Source organism: Labrus bergylta, chromosome 5, assembly GCF_963930695.1.
Source record: "Labrus bergylta chromosome 5, fLabBer1.1, whole genome shotgun sequence".
Lineage (NCBI taxonomy): Eukaryota > Metazoa > Chordata > Actinopteri > Labriformes > Labridae > Labrus > Labrus bergylta.
Genome location: NC_089199.1, coordinates 21,825,290 through 21,846,026, shown reverse-complemented (window position 1 = coordinate 21,846,026; position 20,737 = coordinate 21,825,290). Strand labels below are relative to the sequence as shown.

The 20,737-nt window shown below is 42.7% G+C and overlaps 2 protein-coding genes across 3 annotated transcripts; one reads left to right on the top strand and one right to left on the bottom strand.

Moving 5' to 3' along the window:
- The first annotated feature begins 331 nt into the window (after positions 1–331).
- Positions 332–7,285, top strand: trib3 (tribbles pseudokinase 3). The gene is made up of 4 exons (XM_020630636.3): positions 332–956; positions 4,537–4,815; positions 4,922–5,214; positions 5,307–7,285. The coding sequence occupies exons 2-4, from the start codon at positions 4,537–4,539 to the stop codon at positions 5,794–5,796; spliced, it is 1,062 nt and encodes a 353-aa protein (XP_020486292.2). The 5' UTR covers positions 332–956; the 3' UTR covers positions 5,797–7,285.
- Positions 7,286–7,562: 277 nt separating this feature from the next.
- Positions 7,563–20,217, bottom strand: atrip (ATR interacting protein). Of its 2 annotated transcripts, none has more exons than XM_020630630.3 (18): positions 19,920–20,217; positions 18,783–19,126; positions 17,707–17,789; positions 17,199–17,369; positions 16,999–17,108; positions 15,746–15,891; positions 15,575–15,667; positions 14,829–14,934; positions 14,497–14,655; positions 13,942–14,206; positions 13,440–13,493; positions 13,075–13,259; positions 10,967–11,103; positions 10,788–10,879; positions 9,145–9,231; positions 8,969–9,047; positions 8,634–8,855; positions 7,563–7,894 (listed from the first exon to the last, which is right to left on the bottom strand). In XM_020630630.3, exons 2-18 carry the CDS (start codon positions 19,123–19,125, stop codon positions 7,821–7,823), a joined length of 2,406 nt encoding a protein of 801 aa, XP_020486286.2. In that variant the 5' UTR covers position 19,126; positions 19,920–20,217; the 3' UTR covers positions 7,563–7,820. The 2 variants fall into 2 exon arrangements, with proteins under 2 accessions (XP_020486286.2, XP_020486288.2); XM_020630632.3 differs by having other exon boundaries at positions 14,497–14,652.
- Positions 20,218–20,737: the final 520 nt, after the last annotated feature.

The following is a 20,737-nucleotide window of genomic DNA, read 5'->3' as shown; positions in this document are numbered from 1 at the left end:
TTTCTGACTTCATTAACTTTAGGTTCAGATTTAGGCTATTTAAAAATAAATTGATAGGCTACTAAAGTATGATGCAATATTTTAGATTTAGATGTTTTGTGTGATCTCCAGGAGGGAAATTAAGAAATGACCCTGCATTCAATTAAATAAAGTATATATTTTTTAAAAACTCCACCTTTAACAGCTTCATTATGTACGAACTTAACGACACACTGGTGTTTTGGTCCCGTGTCTGTTTTCTGACGACTGATCGGCTCAGGATTGCAACATCGAGGCTCCGCCCCCTCCACTGGATGACGACACCGAGGGAGGAAACACCGTAACCAAACAAACCCAGAGCCAGTCCCAGGTCCTCAGAGCGGATAGAGTCCCGAAAGTTCTGGAGAGGGGGTAGGATACGGGTCTGAGCAGACCAGAGTCCGGAGGGAGTCAGACAGGATCTTAAAAACCACACCTTGAACCGGACTTTACTTTCATTTCACATCGGACAAGAAGGAGCGTACAGGACTCGGTTGGACTCGGCTTTGTTCGGCTTCGTTCGCTCCAGCCTCGGATTAAACAAAAAAAAAAAAAAAGTTCGGTTTTTACATTTTGGCATTTTTCGGGTTGTTTTGTTGAACTATTTTTTTTTTTTTTTTTTTTTAAAGTTTGCTGAAGAAGAAGAAGAAGCTCAACACCTCACAGCTGACTGACGAAAAGTTGCGCAACCGACCCGACAATAATAACCAGACAAAGACGTCATCACCGTAGCCTACAGTCCGCTCCAGTTCTCCCAGTATCAACACATCATCTACTGGATCCACCAGTCCGAGTTCAAACTCATTTTTGATTGGTATCTCCACATAAAGTTCTGCTCCAAAACTAGGCGGACCCTCAGTAACCATCTTTGACTCTAACGTGGTTTCTCCTGGATCTTACTGGTTTCCTGTTGAGTCAGTCCGAAACCGGAGAACAAGGTAAGAAAAGAACCACCTGAGAGCATTTGTAAAGTTTGTATTCACTCAAAGCCTGTCTGTCTTTCATAATGTATAAAGATGCAAATGTTTGCCAAATAGTGTACCTTATGCAGCCTAAACTAAACATGCGGAGTTGTACTTTTATAGTGGGATATTTCATATTTTTGTACTTTTAAAAAAACAATTTATTACATTTACTGATGCCTTTCCGTGAAAATAGCATCTGCATGGTGTAGGCTACATGTTCAAGGTGGGGTTCATTTGAACTTCACCTGTAAACCTCTCTCTAACATGTTTTTTTTTAATGTGTGATCATTCACTGCTCATTGCAAGGTATGAGCAGCCTCCTTCATGTTGAATGATTTTAGATAATATGATATCAGCCTGTAGTCCTGCATGCAGGTGTTGAGTCATAATGATGTTGGTTAAAATAGAGCAGGAGGTCTCATGTGTACAAATCCAGCCCTGACCCAGAGTTAGTCACCCCGGGTCTAAACGACCTTATACCACAGCTTTGAGGTTTTTGTTGTGGAGTCAAAAAGAACAATTTTAACCTCTGACATGTTGTGAACAAAGACTGAAATATAATCCCTAAAAGTCTTTATTTTTCTTAAGTGTTCCTCTACATTATTCACTGTACTGTAGATGTTTCAGACCAGTACCTAAAGGACAGCAGCTGGTGAGTTTAGAGGATCAACTATTAGCATCAAAGTTCACTCTTTATCTTCTTAATCAAAGCTAAAAGCCACTTTTCTTATTACATCAGCTGATGGAGGGAGCTCAGGTGTGTGGAGATGTTTCTGTCTTCAGGACTTCCTGTGTTTGCAAGACTGTGTGTTTCACTTTAAAGTTCTGGAAACAAACGGAAGGTGATGTTGATTTGGTCCGAAGTTTGAAGGTTTAACTTTGAGGCTGAGGCTTGAAGTCAGTTCAGACGAGTCCAGAATATCTGAGCTAACTCTGCAAACCGATGCTAAAATCTGCAGCGAGAGCAGGTACAGTAAGATGAGTTCACGGTGTAACTTTATGTATAACAGGTTAATAACATACTCAGGTTCATCACTGGAAAATGATTCATTAGATGAAGCAATGATGTATTCAAAAAAAGGATACCTGTTAATATTCTTTGAAAGGAATAAATAAAAACAAACTCAACAAAAATAAACATTAATCAGCACATCTGACTTTGTGTTGGTACAGATGAACTCAATTTAAAAGATAGACAAGTCTGCTGACAGATGCAGACAGGGTAGGCTACCAAAGAGGAAGAAGAACAAAAGTATGATTCATGAAGACTGTCTGACTTTATTCTGTTCTGTTGTTTTATTGTTCTTTTGATGAAAGGCGAGGTGATAGTTTGGAGTTGTGTTAGTGACGAGCTTTTCTGGCCCTGAAGCTGCAGAAGTATAAAAAAAAAACGATCGGGGTTAAAAACACATCAGAGAAGACGGAGACAGAAAACGTTTTCTAATGTTGTCTTACATCTTTGATATCATACGACTGTTGAATTAATTCTCTTAATTCTCAAGGGGCTTTCCGTCAATAAACATAATTTAACAAGAGAGACCCCTGGCCAAGGCAGCGGCCAAACACAATCAAAGACAACACAACAAAACAATAATAAACAATGACAAACATTTCAAATACAGAATCGACCTCTGATGAACAACAACCGCACGCCTTCTTTATGATTCTCTTTAACGTGTTGAGTGTCATCATGTCTCATTTTTTGACCGAAAGCTGAACATGTTTGTATTTTGGGATGTTTGTCAGAGACAGGAGAAGTTATTTTTAAGACGAGAAATCAGCGCAGACTCACAGGGAAATTCCCGTTTTCTCAAAATTTTGACTGTTATCAATTCAAGATTAAATAACTGGTGAAATAAAGAGCAGGAAGTGGGACTCCATGTAAAGTATAGGACATGTTTGTAAAGATTTCAGAGTATCAGTGGAGTTCAGGACGGGCTTTAGTTCATTTGACTTTGTGTTTGTTTTTCTTCTGCCGTCTGATCTCTGATTGTGAAACCGCGCTTGAACAGAAAGTGATGGAGAAATCTTTGGCAAATAGCTGATGAGATGAGACATCAAACAGCACTGATTCACTCTGTGTGTGTGTGTGTGTCAGGGGATGACGTTGCCATGGTGACACTGTGACTCAGGGTGTTTCACCAGAGTGAAAGCAACATTTGCTAACAGCAGGTTTCCACACAATGTCAGCACCGAGGCCGCAGGCTCTGAAATACTTTGTACCAAAACCACACATCTATTCTCACTGAGTGTGTGTGTGTGTGTGTGTGTGTGTGTGTTTGTGTGTGTGTGTGGTAGGTGTTGACTGTATTTAAAGCCTGTTTAAACTATAAACTGTTGTGCTCTGATGCAACGATCTGAAAGCTGAAGCGTCTGTCAGCTTACAGGAAGTTTCATCATGAAGCCTATAGACGTGCTAACATGTGAGCAGCGGAGACGCACAACACAGAGAGATGTGATAATAATATCGTTCTTATTACAGTACCAGGAAAATAACACAAAGGAGGGTTTAGAGCGCGGAGGAGGCTTCGGCTGCAGAGTCACCACGCACCAGCAGAGGGCGCTGAAGGGCAGAAATTAAACCAGGAATCAGGCTTAAGACTGACTACAACAAAACTTGACAAAAAAAGTTTCATGTATTAACTTTAGGGTCTCACAACCACCGTTTCTGTGCAGAACATGTAGACAGGATATATTTGAAGTGTTTGTGAAAGTGGTCATTTGTAGTGATTATCCTGAAGTGAGATACGAGGGCGCGGCTGTGTCCTTAAGTTACGAGCAATCTGATTGGATCAAATCTTGAAATTAAGGTTGTTCAAAGGAGAAAAAAAAAGGATTACAGGAACTGACAATAATAAAACTTAAAATCTGGTCAGTCAAAATATTTATGTTAGTGTTTAAAACTTTTTCTGTACTTATTTATTTATTAGATTAATCAATAAATGTGTTTTAAAGGTTTATTTCAGAGATTTTTTATGCCTTTATTTTTTAGAAACAGGACAGAGTGGATAGTCAGAAATCAGGGAGGGATGATTGGGGATTGACATGCAGGAAAGGACCAACAGGCCTGATTTGAACCCGGGTCGCCCGCTTGGAGAAAGTCCTCCGTACACAAGGGGTGCAGCAACTACTAGGCTGCCGGCGCCCCAACAATAAATAATGAATTAAATGTAAAGCAGCTGTCAGGATCTTTCATTTTGTGGGGAATTTGGCGCCCCCCCCGTGGACAAAGTTTGTAGTTTGTGTTGTTAACTATGCTGGTTGGTCGATGTGTTTTTAGCCGATTCTTTTGATGAAGTCTGAAACTTCATCAAAAAGTCTGAAACTTTAGGTGAAAAGCGATTTTTAAAGTTAATCATGGCGTTGGGAAGTGTTGTCCGCAGAAAAAGATACTGAAAACGAGCTCAGAAAAATGTCTTCACTGTGCACTAACTCAACTTTGGTACATTCTTAAATCTTTGATCCACTCTGACAAATGTCATTTTTTTTAAATAGTTCCTGAAAGTGAGTTTACAACTAACATGATGATGTCACTTTTCTCCTCCAATCACAGATGAGCATGGGCGTGGCCACAGCGAGGTCTCAGAAGTGTCTGAAGAGGTTACTGGACGAGCCCCAAGAAAATTTACCCAAATGCAAAGTTCCCCGTTTGGCTCCGCCGCCTCCGACCACAGGCATACCACCGTGCCTGAGGTCCAGAAGCCCCGCCCCCAAGTCTGACCAGAGCCAATCCCCAACCAGAGTGGGGCAGTATATCCTGTTGGAACGCTGTGACGGGGAGGAGACTTACAGGGCCTCGCACGCACAGACGGAGCAGCAATACACCTGCCAGGTAAAAATACCAAGATCGCAAATAATGCAAAAAGAATGAAACGATACAGATACAGCAAACACACACAAAGTAGCCATTTTAACCTTACATTCTGCCGTGGTCACAGGTGATTCCCCTTCATGGTTACCAGGAGCGCTTAGCTGCCTACACCCGGATCGGTGCCCATGACAATATCTGCGGCCTGCAGGACGTGGTGGTCGGACAGGATAGCGTGTACGTCTTCCTGTCAGGTCACCATGGCGACATGCACGCGTACGTGAGAAGCAGGAAGCGTCTGGGCGAGGAGGAGGTGGGGCATCTGTTCGCTCAGATGCTGAGCGCCGTGGCGCACTGTCATCAGCACGGAATCGTCCTGAGAGACCTGAAGCTCCGCAGGTTCGTCTTCACCGACAAGTACAGGTGAGCTATACAAAACGCAGCAACACTTGCGACCGATGCTGCTCAAGTTGTCTGATTCTAATTCGGGTGTGACCTTTGTTTTCTGTCTGCAGGACCCGTCTCGCTCTGCTCGGCCTAAACGACTGCGTCCTCCTCCACGGTAAACACGAGGACGACTCTCTGACGGACAGACACGGCTGCCCCGCCTACGTCAGCCCCGAGCTGCTGACCAACGGGATAGGCTCTTACTCGGGCCGCGCCGCAGACATCTGGAGCCTGGGCGTGTCTCTGTTCACCATGCTCGTTGGACGATACCCGTTTCAGGACACGCAGCCCGCCGCGCTGTTCGCCAAGATCCGCCGCGGCTCATTCAGCCTGCCCGATTGGCTGTCGTCGCGGGCCAAGTGTCTGATCGGCTGCATGTTGAGGAAGTTGCCCGCGGAGAGGCTCGAGGTGTCCGAGCTGCTGATGCACCCGTGGCTGACCAATCCCAGCACGCCACATCACAACGGGCATAAGACGCATCACAGCTCAAACAAAACGGCACAAAGCAAAGACCAGGACGACGACCAGGTGGTGCCAACGTGGACTGAAAGACACTAACAGACGTGTGTTGTTCTCTACTTGTGAGGACCTCCTAAACAGACACCCGCTTAAAGTTCAGCGCCACAGCTAACCGACCCTGAAACTAAATCTGACTCCCATTAAAATGTGATGAAGGTTTTCTACAGATTTTGCACCCAATGCATCAACCAGATAAAATGAACCCCCCCCCCCCACCCCCCAAAGTTTATTTTTTATTATCATGTGATGATTAACAGAGCAGTGCCATGTTTTAAACCTGAAGGTATCATCAGACGAGTTTATCAGAATCACAATCAGGATAGAAAATATGGTATCTGTCTTCACAGCTCTATTCCGGACAAAATCTCCTCACAGCCCGTCAAAAACAAATTCTCAATTATTTTAAATTTGAGTGAAATTGGTCCTCACAAAGATAGAAATGCAATTGCAGACACACACACACACACGCTTCCAAACAGCCTGATCCTGGATTACTTGACCCCACCCTCAGGTGCCTTTCACTCACGACAGCTGCGTCTCAAATCAAGCCCCGCCTCTTTTGAAAGGGATGTGACCAATGGAAATAATTTTCTGTGGTCACTCAGTACTCAACATACGGTGTGTTCAGGTGCTTTCTGTAAACTCATTCATTGGATAACTTTTGTAAAAAGAGGGAGAGAGACCGAAGACTTATCCATTCTAACAACAATATCAAATCATTTCTATTTAAATAGGTTCATATCGACTCCGAGCACACCGCAGGTTCAGTTCAAAGTGGACTTTGAAGGAGGCGGAGCGTGAATCGGGGTGCAGTTTCTTCTTCTCCGTGTTTACACTTCCTGGTTGCTCACTTAAAGACTTAAAGTGAAGGATCGATCAGTATTTTAGAGTCGACGTATTTCTCTGTGAAAACACACAAGTGGCCACCAAAGCTACTCTGCTGTAAACTCCGCTTCGGTCTGACCGTCCTTTTTGACGATCACGGTTTAATGGAAGTCAAATGATTGCTTTAAGTGTTTTTCAGTATCTCAAGATTAAAACTTCACTCACTCTGAAGGTTTTTTAATGGAGAACATGATGACCTGAATTAAAAAGTTTATTCTGGATACAACATGTTCAATAAATGTTTTCTTGATATTTTATTTGGCCTACCCTCCTCCAATAAAACTGAGAAATGCAAACAGGTTCAATCTGGGGAGCGCTTTCATCCACTGTTTGATGAAAGCACAAAATGTTTTGCACCAACTGAAGTCCAAAAATAACAGAAGAGGTGAATGTACGATCATGTGAACCCTACTCATGTCAACCTGAAACTTCATTTGAAGCTAAAATAATAAGCCCAAGGTTTTGAATTCAAAAGTAAACTTTGTAATCTTGAGATAACTGGGTCAGATCGTTTCTTTGTGTTTCATTTGACTGACTTCTCATAACCCGCGCGGCCTGCAGCCAGCGGACAGGATGCCTTCTTCTGAATCTGTCATTCAGACCTCATGCACAACTGAAGAAATAATAAAGATGTTTTACTGAATGTTCTGCTCCAGGACTTTTTTCGTTGTTATAAATTAAGAAGACTAGTATTCATTTTTCAGCTCGGGTTACTGAAGGTTCTCAGAGTTTCTAAGTCGGAAATCTGACTTCCTGATGACGTATCAGAGTGTCAACTCAGAATTTCTGACTTCTGAGATTAAGGAAATGCACCAGCAGGTTAGGGTGTTGGTTCTTTGTTTTGATAACGATATAAAATGTACACAAAAAAGGGAAGGTTGAGTGGAGGACAGGAAAGAGAGAAACGATACACTGTAAAATACACTCAGATGGGTTTGTTTTTTCCTCATCTTCAAGTTTTATTAATCTCATACTCAGACTGCAGAATAAATCCTCTCACTCTTTCATCCTGATCATTTTATTTTCTCTTCAGTCTTTTTTTTTTTTACTTCATCAGCGTGACATAACACAGCCTTCGCTCTGTCCTCGTCTCAGAAAAGTTCAAGCATTAGTCGGTAAACTGGTCTACATGTCTATTAATTGGTCATTGGTGAAGCTGAAGCAGCAGCAGCCGCCAATCAGGAGCCAGTGTCGGTGTCCATGTCGTCAGTGTCATCGCCCTCCGAGCGACAGATCTCCTCCAGAGCGAGCTCTGACAGACGGAAAACAGAAACAATAAATTAGTCTCATTGAAGGTAAAAAAAAAAAAAGGGACCTAATTGATTCTACTCTTTTACTCTTCAGGTAAAAGTTCATGATCACAAAAACGTGTCCTGAAAGAGTCAAAACTCAAAGAAGTTAATAATCAGAAGAATTTTTATTTAAGATGGATTGTAAATTAGTTTTACTCCAGAGAGTACATCAGGATAAATTTGGAAAAAGGGGTCAATGTTGTTTTCACACATGCACATAACTCCTGAGTATGTTCGGTGTGAATGCTTTTTTGACATGACTTTACCCAGAGCTTTTTCCTGCTGATGAACGCAGCAGAGAATATTCAGGGACAATTACTGCAGGTGAGCAGGCGTGCGGGGTTAATGCTTCAGACTCTTTGTCCGCAATCTTGGATTTCTGCAGCATCTATTTTTTTTCCCCCCATCATGTCTGAGACTCTTCCTCCTTCCTGACCGAGATGGAAAGTTGAGGCCGTGAGGGACATTATGTGAATAAGCGACTAAAGAAGATTTCAGGGACGGGCTCGAGAAATGTGTGAAAACAGCTCGACTGGCTCTAGCAGTTTTTGGTATGGAATTTTAAAACTACAAGGAGGAAGTGTTTAGAGTTTGTACCGCTCTTACAGGACGTCACAGCTGCAAATATTATCCCTTTTTTTTCTTTTCTTTTTTTTAACTTTAGTGTGTGCGTGTTCATGTATGGATGCGTGTTCATACCCTCGCTCTCGCTCAGCTCGGGGATCTTCCTCAGCGTGTCTCGTACGGCGGGGATCACCTGGTCGTACATGTGCAGCAGCGGCCTGCAGCTCTCTGAGAAGCTGCCGTGATGCAGCAGCAGCCAGTGAAGCAGCAGCAGACACTCTCTGAGCAGAGACGCCGCCGTGCTCTGCCACCATGGCGACGAGGGGGCGGGGTACTGCTGCGAGGGCGAGGTCAGACCTGGGAAAAAAAAAAAACACAACAGCCCTGATTGGTTATTGGATATATTGTTGTCATGCACAGTTTTAAAGGAAAATGTGGTGAATAACGTCAACATTTGAAATGTGAGCGACCTGTTGAGTCCGTCAGCTCCTGAGCACCTCGGAGATCCAACCACTGACGATGGAAAACAATCACCACCGTCTGAACCAGCTGAGACACACAGAGTCGTTTGTAAATACAACTTCAACACGAGGTTACATTTCACTTCATAGAGACCGATAGAGGCGGATTGAAACGAGTGTTTTACCTCGGCGTTACAGGGACAGCTGCTGCGCTGGCTGCTGCTCCAGCTCTCTGCTCGCTGAGTCATCAGTCTGCTCAGCAAACGAACAACCTGACACACACAAATAAATAAAACACAGTCTGAAAAGGAAGGACAGTCCCTTCTTAAAACACAAACTCAACTATCAGAGGGAGCCAGGACAAACAAGAAACCTTTTTTTTTTTAAAATAGCTGGCTCAAGTTTTCTACTTGAAATGAGAAGTAAAGGACTCCTGTGTTTAAATATGGATTACTGGAGGTCAAGGAGACTCACGCTGACTGGTTGATTTCCTGCCTCATGCCTGGATGACTTAAGTGTTTGATAAACCTCACAGGTGGAAGCTTTTTGACTCATGTAATATTCTTTGGTTATTGTTAGAAATTCACCATTTGTGCTTAAATTAAGCTTGTTTCACTCAGGCGTTAAGGACACCATGTCCATATCACGAACCCCATGCAAGAGATGAATTAAAAACACAAATATATATAATGTAGAAATCACCAGAAGAAGCAATGCGTCACACTGCAAACTTGCTGTGGAGATGTTGTTGGTAACGAAATGACCAGGGAGTGACGCAGCGAGCAGTGTGCAGACAGAATAAGCTCAGGGTCCAGCTGTTCAGCCTGGAGGAGGTGAACTAGATCAACTGCTGACCCTCAACTGTCAAGACAATTATCCCATGAGGTCGGCGAGGGACAGCACCCCCAACACGGTGGGAGGGGCGTCAGAGAGCTTCTAAAGTAAAAGCTTGTTGGATCTCCAAAATACTCCAGTTTGTGTGAAAGATAACAAACCTTTAAAGTCTCTTCTTCTTGAATTCTTAACCACCTTTATCTGTCAGAACAACATCGTGTGATAACTTGAACTTCCTCTACGACCATAAAAAGACAACAACCCCGCTGTTATTATTTTACATCCCTGAATGTAACGACAAGTCAGTGGCTGTTTCAAAACCGCCTACTCCATACTACTATCAAACTATCAAAATGACAGCCAGTCGGTGGTTATTTAGCAGAAAGCCCGGCCAGGCTAAGCTGTTTTCTGTTTTTAGAATGAGGAAGTAAACAACAGCCCAGCTGATGGCAAAAGCCGAGACAGCAGAGCATCCACTTAGAGTCTGAAAAAAAGCTGACCAGGGATTTCCATGATTTTGAGAATCAAAAAAGATAATAAGTGGTAAGATTGTGTGGTTCGGTCTGATTGTGATTGCTTCCACTGTTATGATTGGTCGATGTTTGGGCAGCAGTAGCTCAGTCTGTAGGGACTTGGGTTTGGAACCGGGGGGGGGAACGCCTGTTCAAGTCCCAGTGCGGACCAAGTCAGGAAGTTGATCTGGTAGCTGGAGAGCAGCCAGTTCACTTCCTGAGCACTGCTGAGCTGCCGTTGAGCAAGGCACTGAGAAGACTGATCTGATGCATACTGTAGATTTTTCCTGAAACATCCAGGCATTTTTGGCATACTGTGGATCTCACATTTGTCCCCATACTGCATTTTGACCAAATCAGTAAACACTTCTCGTATAATAGGCGGTTTTGGAAACAGCGAGTGTGTCCCTGAAGTGTGTGTGTGTGTGTGTGTGTGTGTGTGTGTGTGTGTGTGTGTGTGTGTGTGTGTGTGTGTGTGTTACCTGCAGGTCCAGAAGAATCCAGTCTGTGTGTGTAGCCTGATTGTCTGGTCGGGTCCTGATGAACTGGAACAACTTCAGGAACACACACGGGTCTAAAGAGAGCAAATTAAAAATATTGAACTCTAAAGTGAAGCCTGAACATTAGCGCAGATTCAGTGCTCAGGAATGAAGAAAGTCACCGTGCTGGGAGCAGAGCTGCTGAGACAGAGTCTGACGGTCGGACGTGGACATGAGGACAGACACGCACTCCGAGACCGTCTGCAGCCTGCTGTCTGCTGACAAACACGCACACACCACCTGCAACACGCACTGCAACCTGAGAGACACAGAGACAGAGCGCAGACCAATAAAGTGGATTTAGAACAAGAAACTTCACAGACATGTTTTGGGGAGCTAAGACTTCTTTAAACTGGTTGAAAATGAGGAGAATATGTGACCTTTAAAGATCAAAAACAGTTAAAAAAAAAAACATGAGCCCATGTAAACATGAGCCCAGGTGCACGACCGAAACAAGACTAAAAAGTTACAGAAAAGTCAGCACGCAAAGGTCCTTTTAGTTTCCTTTATGCGGGTACGCTGATGAAGGCGTAGTGCTGAATTGTGCCAGTTGTTGTTTTGCTGTTTCTACCCGGATAAGGAAACTAAAAGGACAATTGTGTGCTGACTTTTCTGTCTCTTTTCTGACCTTTAAAGATCACCTGTTAAGTGAATCATTGAATCTGATGATTTTTTATTGCATTATCTGTGGTTATAGGGAGTTTTTACTAAACGTGTGTTCAGAACTGTAAATGGTAGATGATTAATGGACTTCAGCTTGTATATTTCTTTTCTCGTCTTCTGACTACTCAAAGCTCTTTTACACCGCAGGTCACACCTACACATTCACACGCTGATGGTAGAGGCTGCTGTGTAAAGTGACCATCAGAAGTAACTAATCCATTCATACACCGCAGACGAAGCAGTGGGAGCAACTTGGGGTTAAGTGTCTTGCCCAAGGACACATCGGACATGGTGCTGCAGGAGCTGCGGATCAGACCAGACACAACTGAGCCACAGCTGCCCCCTACTGTCCACTCAGTAGAAAGGGTAAAGGTAAACTTAATCAGCATTTTATTTCCTCATAGTGAAACTAAAAGTGATCTTTGTGAAGCAGATAAAGGTTAGTCCCTCCAGTTATCACCAGTCACTGTTATGTCACCACAGTGACAGTAAAAAAACTTTACTTTACAGCAAGATGTTACATAACCTCTGACAGTTTGTGGAAAAGTCATAAACCAAACACTCACTCACTTCCTAGTCAACCACTCCTCCACCTCCAGAATTATTCATCCTAGGTGAGTGTTGCATCATGCGTGTGTGTGTGTGAGTGTGTCTTTGATATGCATTTAGAGGAATCAAAGGAGTAAACACTGTGTTGATGTGAGCTGAAGGGTGCGTCAGAGTGCTTCAGGTTTCATGACATCTTCACTTCTCCCCTCCGGCTAACACAAACATAGAAATCAAACATTCTTTAACTACAGGCAACACGTCTGTTCGACTTTCTACGACCTCTTTCTTGATCCCAATCATCCTTCTTAATAAAATATAAATCAAGACAATATGCTCCTAGTTTGGTAAAACATTACATTGCTGATCTCTACTTTATTAAAGACACAAAATCACATACCTACTTCTGAGTGTTGTAAACTAGTTATGACAATAACACAGTCAAAATAAACCAAACAGAAGTGTTAATTCCATGGGAAGATCATTCAAATTATACTCTAAAGACATGCACACTAGGTAAAGTTGTCCCGTACAGTGCTTAAGCTTGATTGTGACAGACATTAGTCAAACAACAAACTGGACTTCAGTGGTGAAGAGAGCTTAAAGATTGCCTTGTGTGAGTGCGCCCTCTAAAGGCCTGAAATGATAATGGAGTTAAATTCATAGGTGTGAGAGATAAAGGATGGAAGAAGCAGGAACGTTCAAATAATAAATCAAGATGGTCGACAAATATACGCAGGAGGCTGTAAACATGCCTGGGCAAAGTTACTTTGTGGGAAACATTGTCATGGATTAATAAAAATCAATCAACATTTCAAGTCAGAAAATCCAGAAATCTGGATAAATCCTTCAACTGGGTTTATTGTTTATTTTCTATTTTATCAATTCAATTTCATACATTAAAAATCTGTTGTATTTGTTTGTTACTTTACACTGAATGTAAAGATGGGGATGAGATCTCTGTTTATCTTTCTTGCAGGTATCAGAGTGGACACCTTTAGGTTTGTGTGTGTGGGTGTACCTGTCAGTGTGTGTGTCTTTCGTCCTCTGAATGAGGACACACAGTGTCTTCATGGCACTGAGGACGAGCTCTTCCCTCTGTAAACTGCTCTCACTGCCACCTGTACCTGCTTCACAGAGCCGCAACACTGACTGCAGCAAGGCATTCTGGGAGGACAGACCCACATCTGCAGCAGAGCACTCCACCTACAAGAGGGAGGGAGGCGGATTTGGTTTTTTATTTCACTCAAATCTTCGTTTTATAACAATAAATCTTTGTTTTATGATTACAAACAGTGTTGTGTCGTTTCTTATCACAGAGCTGATATCTTGAAATGCACATTTTTACGTTCAGTGGGGGAAAATAAAGGTGAATACAGGTTATACCTTTTTGTCCGTGTCTCTGCTCCGACTGTCTTTTGACACCACAGCCTGCACCACCTAAAACAACATCAAAAAGATCACACAGTCAGCAGCAGATTCAGAAAAACACTCGACAGGGAGATGATGGTTGGCTCACTCTGAAAAGGATGAGACAACGTTTTCTGTCTTTATCATCACAGGAGTGTTTCTTGTTCTCGTCTTTGAAACATGTTTGGAAGGATTTTAAAAGAGAAATGGTGAACATGAGATTCTTAGAGATCTACCAGTTTGTGAAATTCCAGTTTATTGAAGTTTTCTAGTTTGATATTTTGGTGCCTTGGGGCAGACGTTGTAGAGAGACTGTGATTGACTGCTCAGACTCAGGAGCAGTCTGCTTGGAATTATCTAGATATTTTCAGGAGTGCATGTGTGAAAACACCAGAGTGAACTGATATCTGACATTTGGAAATCTACATGTCAATAATTAGTGGCTCTGCTTAGTCGTTAAAAGTGTCTGTTGTGTCACCTCGTCGCTGTGGGCGAGCAGCAGGTAGAGGAGCCTCAGAGCAGCCAAACCCGAGTCCTCCACACTGAAACCAGTCAAACCAGTCTCTTCCAGGATCCCTGGTCCAGAAGCATGAGCAGTACGGCCCGCTGGGAGTGAGCTGGCAGCAGCAGAGTTTGAACTTGTGCTTTCAGAAGACGAGGACCGGAGCGTGTCGAGGGCCTGACAGAGTCGAGACAGGTGGAGGTCCAGCAGAGGGAGGAGGAGGACGGCTCCAGGACACGACCTTTAAACCAGAACAAGATAGACTTCAAATTTAGTTTAAATAAATATCTTCATCAGTGGATTATAAACTCTTCTGAAAGGAGGGAAAACAGACTACAGAAGTTATCTTCATTAACATAATGGTCTCATGGTGGTGTTCAGTGTTGTGGTATTTTTAAAGCTGTTCTTAAACGATGTGGCCAGAAGAGGGCTCTGCTCTCCACACAAACATTCAGCCATAACCTTCTTCTATACTTCTGGTTTCTTCAGTGAGCAGATATCAGAGTTAGTAGACCAGTAAGTCAGTCTTACCTTTTATTTCTGCCGCTGGCTGCAGCTTCTGCTCGGCTCTGACTCAGCATGTTGAGTCCAGTTACAGCCAAACTCTGGACCAGACTCGGAGCAGCTCTGGGAGCTCCACCTACACTTACACTGGCTGCAGCGTCAGAGGGAAAACCTCCTGACAGTCTGCTGAAGACACAACATAACAGCAACAAAGCACAAAAAAACACCTCTCCATTAATCAACTTGTTTCATTTATGGTTATGAACATACTGCTGTAATAAACATGTTTAACAATGCACTGTGTAACACATATTCACTTCTCCCCCTGTTGTCATGGTTACAGTGCTGTTTTTTTTTACCTGGACGTCAGGTGGTTGTCCGTTAGACTCATGGACAGCAAGTGAGAGAGGCCGAGGCTGCTGGGAGACAAAGGCTGCTGCAGCAACAACCCCAGCAGGACGCCACCTGGAGGACAAAACCACACACACAAACGTACAAACACAGTTTTCTACAGAGGAGATGACATATTCTGACATTTAGAAAAGCTGCAACTATAATAGGCCCGACATTTCCCATGATGCAGCTGGACATTATCTTTCATCCATCCCTCACTGCTGGCAAATGTCTTCATCTTTAAAATGCCACGGCATGAGATCATAACGCAGGTTTTCTGTCAAATATCGGAGAAGTCAAACCTAACAGCCATGACTACACGGTGGTACCTGACCAATCATCACAATTGATGTGATGCCGTTGCAAGGGAGAGGGGCGGGGCTAGACGACAGCCGCAAAGAAGACTGTAAAGGATAAAAAAAAAAACACACAAAAAAAACACTTGTTCTTTTGAACTGAACACATTTTTCCTTTGTCTCATAGTTTCATTTCTTAGGAAAATGTTAAAAGGAGTTGACCTTTTCTAGCGCTTTTACACCGCATGTCACACCTACACATTCACACCCATAAATAAATAAATGAAACATTTGTTTTATTTTTATATGAATAGGTGGAGCGTTATCTGTCAGATAACCAAACAGATCTGACTTAGTTTCAGGTTTAGTGTTTGCATGTCTTCTTCTTGCAGAACCTGCTCTGCAGACAGGCTCACCTCTGTGTTGCACGTGTGCCGGTCTGACAGACAGGAATGGATCTGGGCGAGTTACTTCCAGTCTGTCTCCAGATTTGCTGCTGGACCCCCTGTCTGCAAGAAAACACACAAACACACACGTCAACGAAAGTCCTGAAGAACAGACATCGTCACCCTCATTACCCAACCCACCGTCTCTCCGCGTCTTCACCGGGGTCGTTCTGGTCGGGATGCTGGCTCCAAACATCTCCTTGGTGATGAAACCGTTTGCTGTTGGAGAGGACGAGTTGCTGCTGCTCCCATGATGCAACTGGGCCAGACTGCTAAGTACTTTAGGACTGAGAGAGAGAAAAGAAGATAACCAATAAGATTTGAGTCTGACACTGATCAGTCAGTCAGTCAGTCACACGTCTTGTTCACATTTGCAGAAAACTTCACTTCTCAGACTTTATTTGGAGTTCCTCCTCACAGCCTTCAAGTATTTTTCCAAATGAAGTCTGAGTGAGCTGAGAATTCAGCTCACTCAGACTGAGAAGACGCAGCAGGAGAATTCACCTTGAGCGAGTAGGAGGTGGCGCACGTAATTAAACTCCTGCGTTACGTTGTTCTGTTTTCTGTCTTCTCCACTCTTTTATTCATATTGTGACATGAGATGAAGCATTGACACATTGACACTCTTAATACTCTGTTGATTCGTCAGCTACTTTCGCATTGTTCTTTGTACGTCATGTATTGCCTCATGAGATCCCCCATGGTCCCCCCTCCTGTCCGACAGGGATAACCTCCTGCTGTGAGGTTGATGTGTGAAACAAGTTTAGGTCGCTTTCAGGGACAGTCCTCTAGAAACGATCAGGAGTGCATAATGTGAAAACGCCTATACATGTTTGTTTTTCTGGAGCCACAGCTGGCACCTATATTTTAATCTTGACTCCCTGACAAATTATTGCTCCCTTGAGTCTTGTTTTACTTTTTTTCTACACCACAAACTCTGTAGCGTTTTTCACACACTGTCTTCAAAAAATGTCTTGAGAATTTCAGACAGCCTGCCCCTGAAATGATCATGAGTTGCCTTTTCATAAATGTCCCCCAGAGTGTGAAGTTTGGAGGAGGCACTGTACTGACATTTGTTTTGGCCTTTGAATCAATGCTCCGTGTAATTGGATGTAATCACAGGATGAACCAAAGACCGGAAAAGAACATACCGGTGATCAGAAAAGAGAAACAGTAAGAAGCAGCGTTGTTATGGTCACAATGATCGAACCGGTCGTACGATTCAAACATCATCAGCCCCTCCCACTTTCTTAAGGTGAATTTGTGTAGGGCTTAAACGGGCATGCATTATCTCGTCAACAATTTAAAAACCAAGGATATTCAGTTGACAGGGGAATAAAAAGGGAAACTTATAAAACAATAAATTCAAAATAGATATTTTGACGATGACCTACCTGTTTCTAGGCAGCGGTGAGGCCGTCTTGTTTTTGTCTGTACTGAGTTTGGTCTTCATTTCATTGATCTCTGCTTCTTTAAACTGCAGCTCCGTCTGCAAAGACTGGACCTGGAAATGGACAACACGTCATAATCAGGCTATTTTAAGGATTTTATGTACTGCATGTTCGTGTGTGTGTGATGTTCACCCCCCCCTCACCTTCCTGTTGAGCTCCTTCTCTCTCTCGCTGTGCTCTCTCTGCCTCTGAGTCTCCAGCAGGATCTGGTTCTGCCTCTGGGCCTCCTTCTCTTGCTGAGTTCCTTTCAGAGAGTCCCTGAGGACCCGGATCTCGCCGCTCTTCAGCACAATCTCCTCCTCCACCTCCTTCAGCTAATGACACACACACAATCACAAATACCAGATTCATCCAGAGTCTGTTCTCAGCTGGCACGAATCACTGAATGTATAAATATTATAACACACTGCTTTGATTTGAGAGATCCTCACGCTGGTCCCATCATTGATATCTTTACACTGTCCTACATGGTGTGCATATCAAACTTTTTGGGTCCAAATATAAATGTGTTGCAAAAACTAAAAAAGAGCGGTTCAAACGTTTTGCTATCTGTGATGCCATAAAACAAACTGGGTAATGTTTGTTTCCACTACATTTTTTACTGCCATTTTAAGAGTTTGGATTTATTTTTAAAATGTCTGTGAACCTCACCTTCCTCTTTAGCTCTGTATGCTGAGCCTCCAGCTGACTGTGGGAGTCTTCTCTGTCTGACCCGAACTGCTGCTGCCTGCTGCCTGAACACACAAAAACATCAGAGGTTTGTCAGCAAAAAGAAAACAACAACATTATTGTATCAATTTCTCAGATTATTGTCATGATACATCCATTCATATAATTATAAATGTGCCTAAATATACTAAATATATGAAATATTCTCATAAAATCTCCCCTAACTGTTGTCTTACACTGATTGTATGTCCAAACATCTCAAACTGACACTGAAGCTTCAGTGTTTAGCCAGCTCTGCATCGGTCTGTAAACCTTTCTGCGTTCTAACCTCTCTCCATTTTTCAAAAGCATCTCCAATATTGATCCTAGTTTGAGCACGTTTCTGCTCGTGGAGCTTATTAGAAACATGCAGAGGCTTTTTAGGTCGGGTATAATCACTTCTATCTGAACCAGTTCTCTTGCCTGCTTCCATCACTGCAACACCTGTTGGTTTGACCTGATAACTGCTCTCATATCTGGCAAACCGAGGGGCGTCCAGAACGGCTGTGTGGGGGTGCCTTAAAACTGCCTACCTTCTCTGGTCCAAACAAATCCAGAGCATTCAGGACCAGAATCTAAAATTAGAAGGAGGACATACTGGCTGCTGCATTGTTGTCAGAGAAGCCAGCACTTCAACATAGCATGTTTCCTTAATGTCTGATCATATAGTAAGGTCACTTTATCATTTAATTAAGTAGATATCTTACAGATTGGACCTTTAATTTTATGGCTTCTTATTCTACAAAAATAGAATAATGACATCACTATGAAAAAACAGTATGTTAATAAAAATGTTTGCAATGGTTTATATAACAGTAAGTGTCATAAGGGAACATTTTCACTGAAATTAAGTGTATTCAGCAGCTACCATAAGGAAGATAATCTCAAAGCTGATGAATGATTTGAAAAATGACCCGCAGAAATGTAGAGGAAATATTCCATATTTAGTCCTTTACATGTGACCATATTTTAAAAAACACAAAAAAAGTAATAAAAGTTCAGTTTAGCTCTAAACTCACCATGAAGCTCTCTCTTTGGTGTCCCAGCATCCCCTCTGATGCTGCTGCCGAATCCAAACGTGTTCTCTCTGCTCTGATTGCTTGTGGTTTTGTTCACAGATTTGCTCGACCCTGCAGACGATGACCATGGAGACCCACGGGCCGGCTCCATCGGTTTGGTCGCCGGTTTAGACTCATGTCCAGACGCAGCGGTTGAGGTGACGGCCTGGGAGGCGATGACGTCAATCTCATCCAAGTCATCCTGTGTGAAATCATCGTCACCTCCAAACGGGTCGTCAAAGGGCATCGCCGTCACTACATCCTGGTTCAGGCCTCGGAGGCGCTTTGTGGGGGGGTAGTTCATGCTGAGGGGAGGAAGAGAAGAGAGGCAGACAGGTCAACCAGTCGCAAATCTCCGATCAATTAGGACAGTTTTTCTAATAATACACATGATGATTTAAGTATAAAACCAGGAAAGGGGCTCGATACACACATCATGTAGCATCAGGGTAATACAAAAAACATGAGAGAGAAGAAGATATGCCTGCACACTTGCGCCAATGTCACAAAAACATTTTTTTTTTTTAAACCAGATCTTCTTTAAACTGCCCCAACAAATCATCCCACTTCATCTAAAAACTTAAAAAATTACTAAAATAATTTTTTTTTCTCCTGGTCGATTTGAGCAATCCTAAACATGCCACATTGTTTAAATGGTTTAAATGGTTGGTCGGTACAGTAAGGAGATCAGTTCATGTAAGAATAGATTATTAGATATAAATAAAGCTGTTCTTCTATGATGCTGGTGGTGGGTTTTAAATGTAATACATTATGGTTTCATGTATTTTTAGATTCTACAGCTTTAGATTTAAAAACCCTAAAACAGTGGACGTCATAGATTAAAGTCCTTTAAGTCTGTCAGTAAGTCCACATTATTTATACACCCCCAAAATCAAAGCAGTCTGGAACAGGGCCTGCATAAAGGGAACTAAACCACTTTCTGTTTCTGGGCTTAAAAAAGGAGTAACAACTGCGCATGCGCACTTCAGAGCACACTGACTCGATGCTGTAAGTGAATGTTTGAGCCAGTAAAAGACAAAGTGTATCTATCTGTTTGTTCGTGTGTCACCTTGTTTCCCGTCAGTACTGTTGTCTTACCTGTGGGCTAAAAAGTCGTCGCGAGATTAGTTAGCTTACATTGGTTTCAATGACATGTTAGCATGCTAAGCTAACACAGCTAACTCCATCAGAACAATATTAGAATAACGGAGGTTAACTCCTCATTCAAAAGGCGGAACTGGTGTCTGATAAAAGGCGATAATGTACTCTGACTTGACCTCGGCATTAAAAAAATAAAATAAAAAAGGGCTGGAAGTTGAGAAGCAGCTAAACACGAAGAAGTTTAAGATGTGAGGATAACTGGATGTTCCGCCCGCCCCGGTACCGCTGAGGAATTGGCCAATCACAGCTCGGCTCTGACAGCCTGACCAATCATAGGCGCCCATGCGCAGCACTGGAAACTGTACAGGTCCCTGCTTGAGACAAACTGTACTGAACGCTCAAATGAGGGAAAATAGGATTTTAAAAAGTGTTTGACCAGCGTTATATGAAATATTTATGTCAACTGCAAACAGGTTGAAATACATTTAACTAATAGTTTAAATTATTGGAAATGTTAAATTATTTTTTGGCTCGTTTTTAATAAAATATAATGTCAGCATTAGTGGCTGGTTTACTTTGCTAAGCACATTAAAAAAGGAGAAATCAGTATCAGAAATACTTTATTAATACCGGAGGGAAAGTCGGTCATTACAGTTACAGCACAGTTAGTCCAGTCACTCAGTGAGATTTAAGCTTAAAATTAAAGTAAATTGTTTTCCACAATTTCCCAGTTTGGGATCGATAAAGTTATTCTATTCTAAACAAATTTGTAAAATCTTTGCACATGACTAACAATGTAGTTGTCTGCTGCTCTT

Excerpts from the sequence above, each read along its gene's own strand:
- trib3 (XM_020630636.3), top strand. The coding sequence starts at position 4,537 with ATGAGCATGGGCGTGGCCACAGCGAGGTCTCAGAAGTGTCTGAAGAGG. Across the intron at positions 4,816-4,921 it reads AGCAGCAATACACCTGCCAG|GTGATTCCCCTTCATGGTTA; the intron begins GTAAAAATACCA and ends CCGTGGTCACAG. Across the intron at positions 5,215-5,306 it reads GTCTTCACCGACAAGTACAG|GACCCGTCTCGCTCTGCTCG; the intron begins GTGAGCTATACA and ends TTCTGTCTGCAG.
- atrip (XM_020630630.3), bottom strand. The coding sequence starts at position 19,125 with ATGAACTACCCCCCCACAAAGCGCCTCCGAGGCCTGAACCAGGATGTA. Across the intron at positions 17,370-17,706 it reads ATACAGAGCTAAAGAGGAAG|CTGAAGGAGGTGGAGGAGGA; the intron begins GTGAGGTTCACA and ends GTGTGTCATTAG. Across the intron at positions 13,260-13,439 it reads GCAGAGACACGGACAAAAAG|GTGGAGTGCTCTGCTGCAGA; the intron begins GTATAACCTGTA and ends TCCCTCTTGTAG.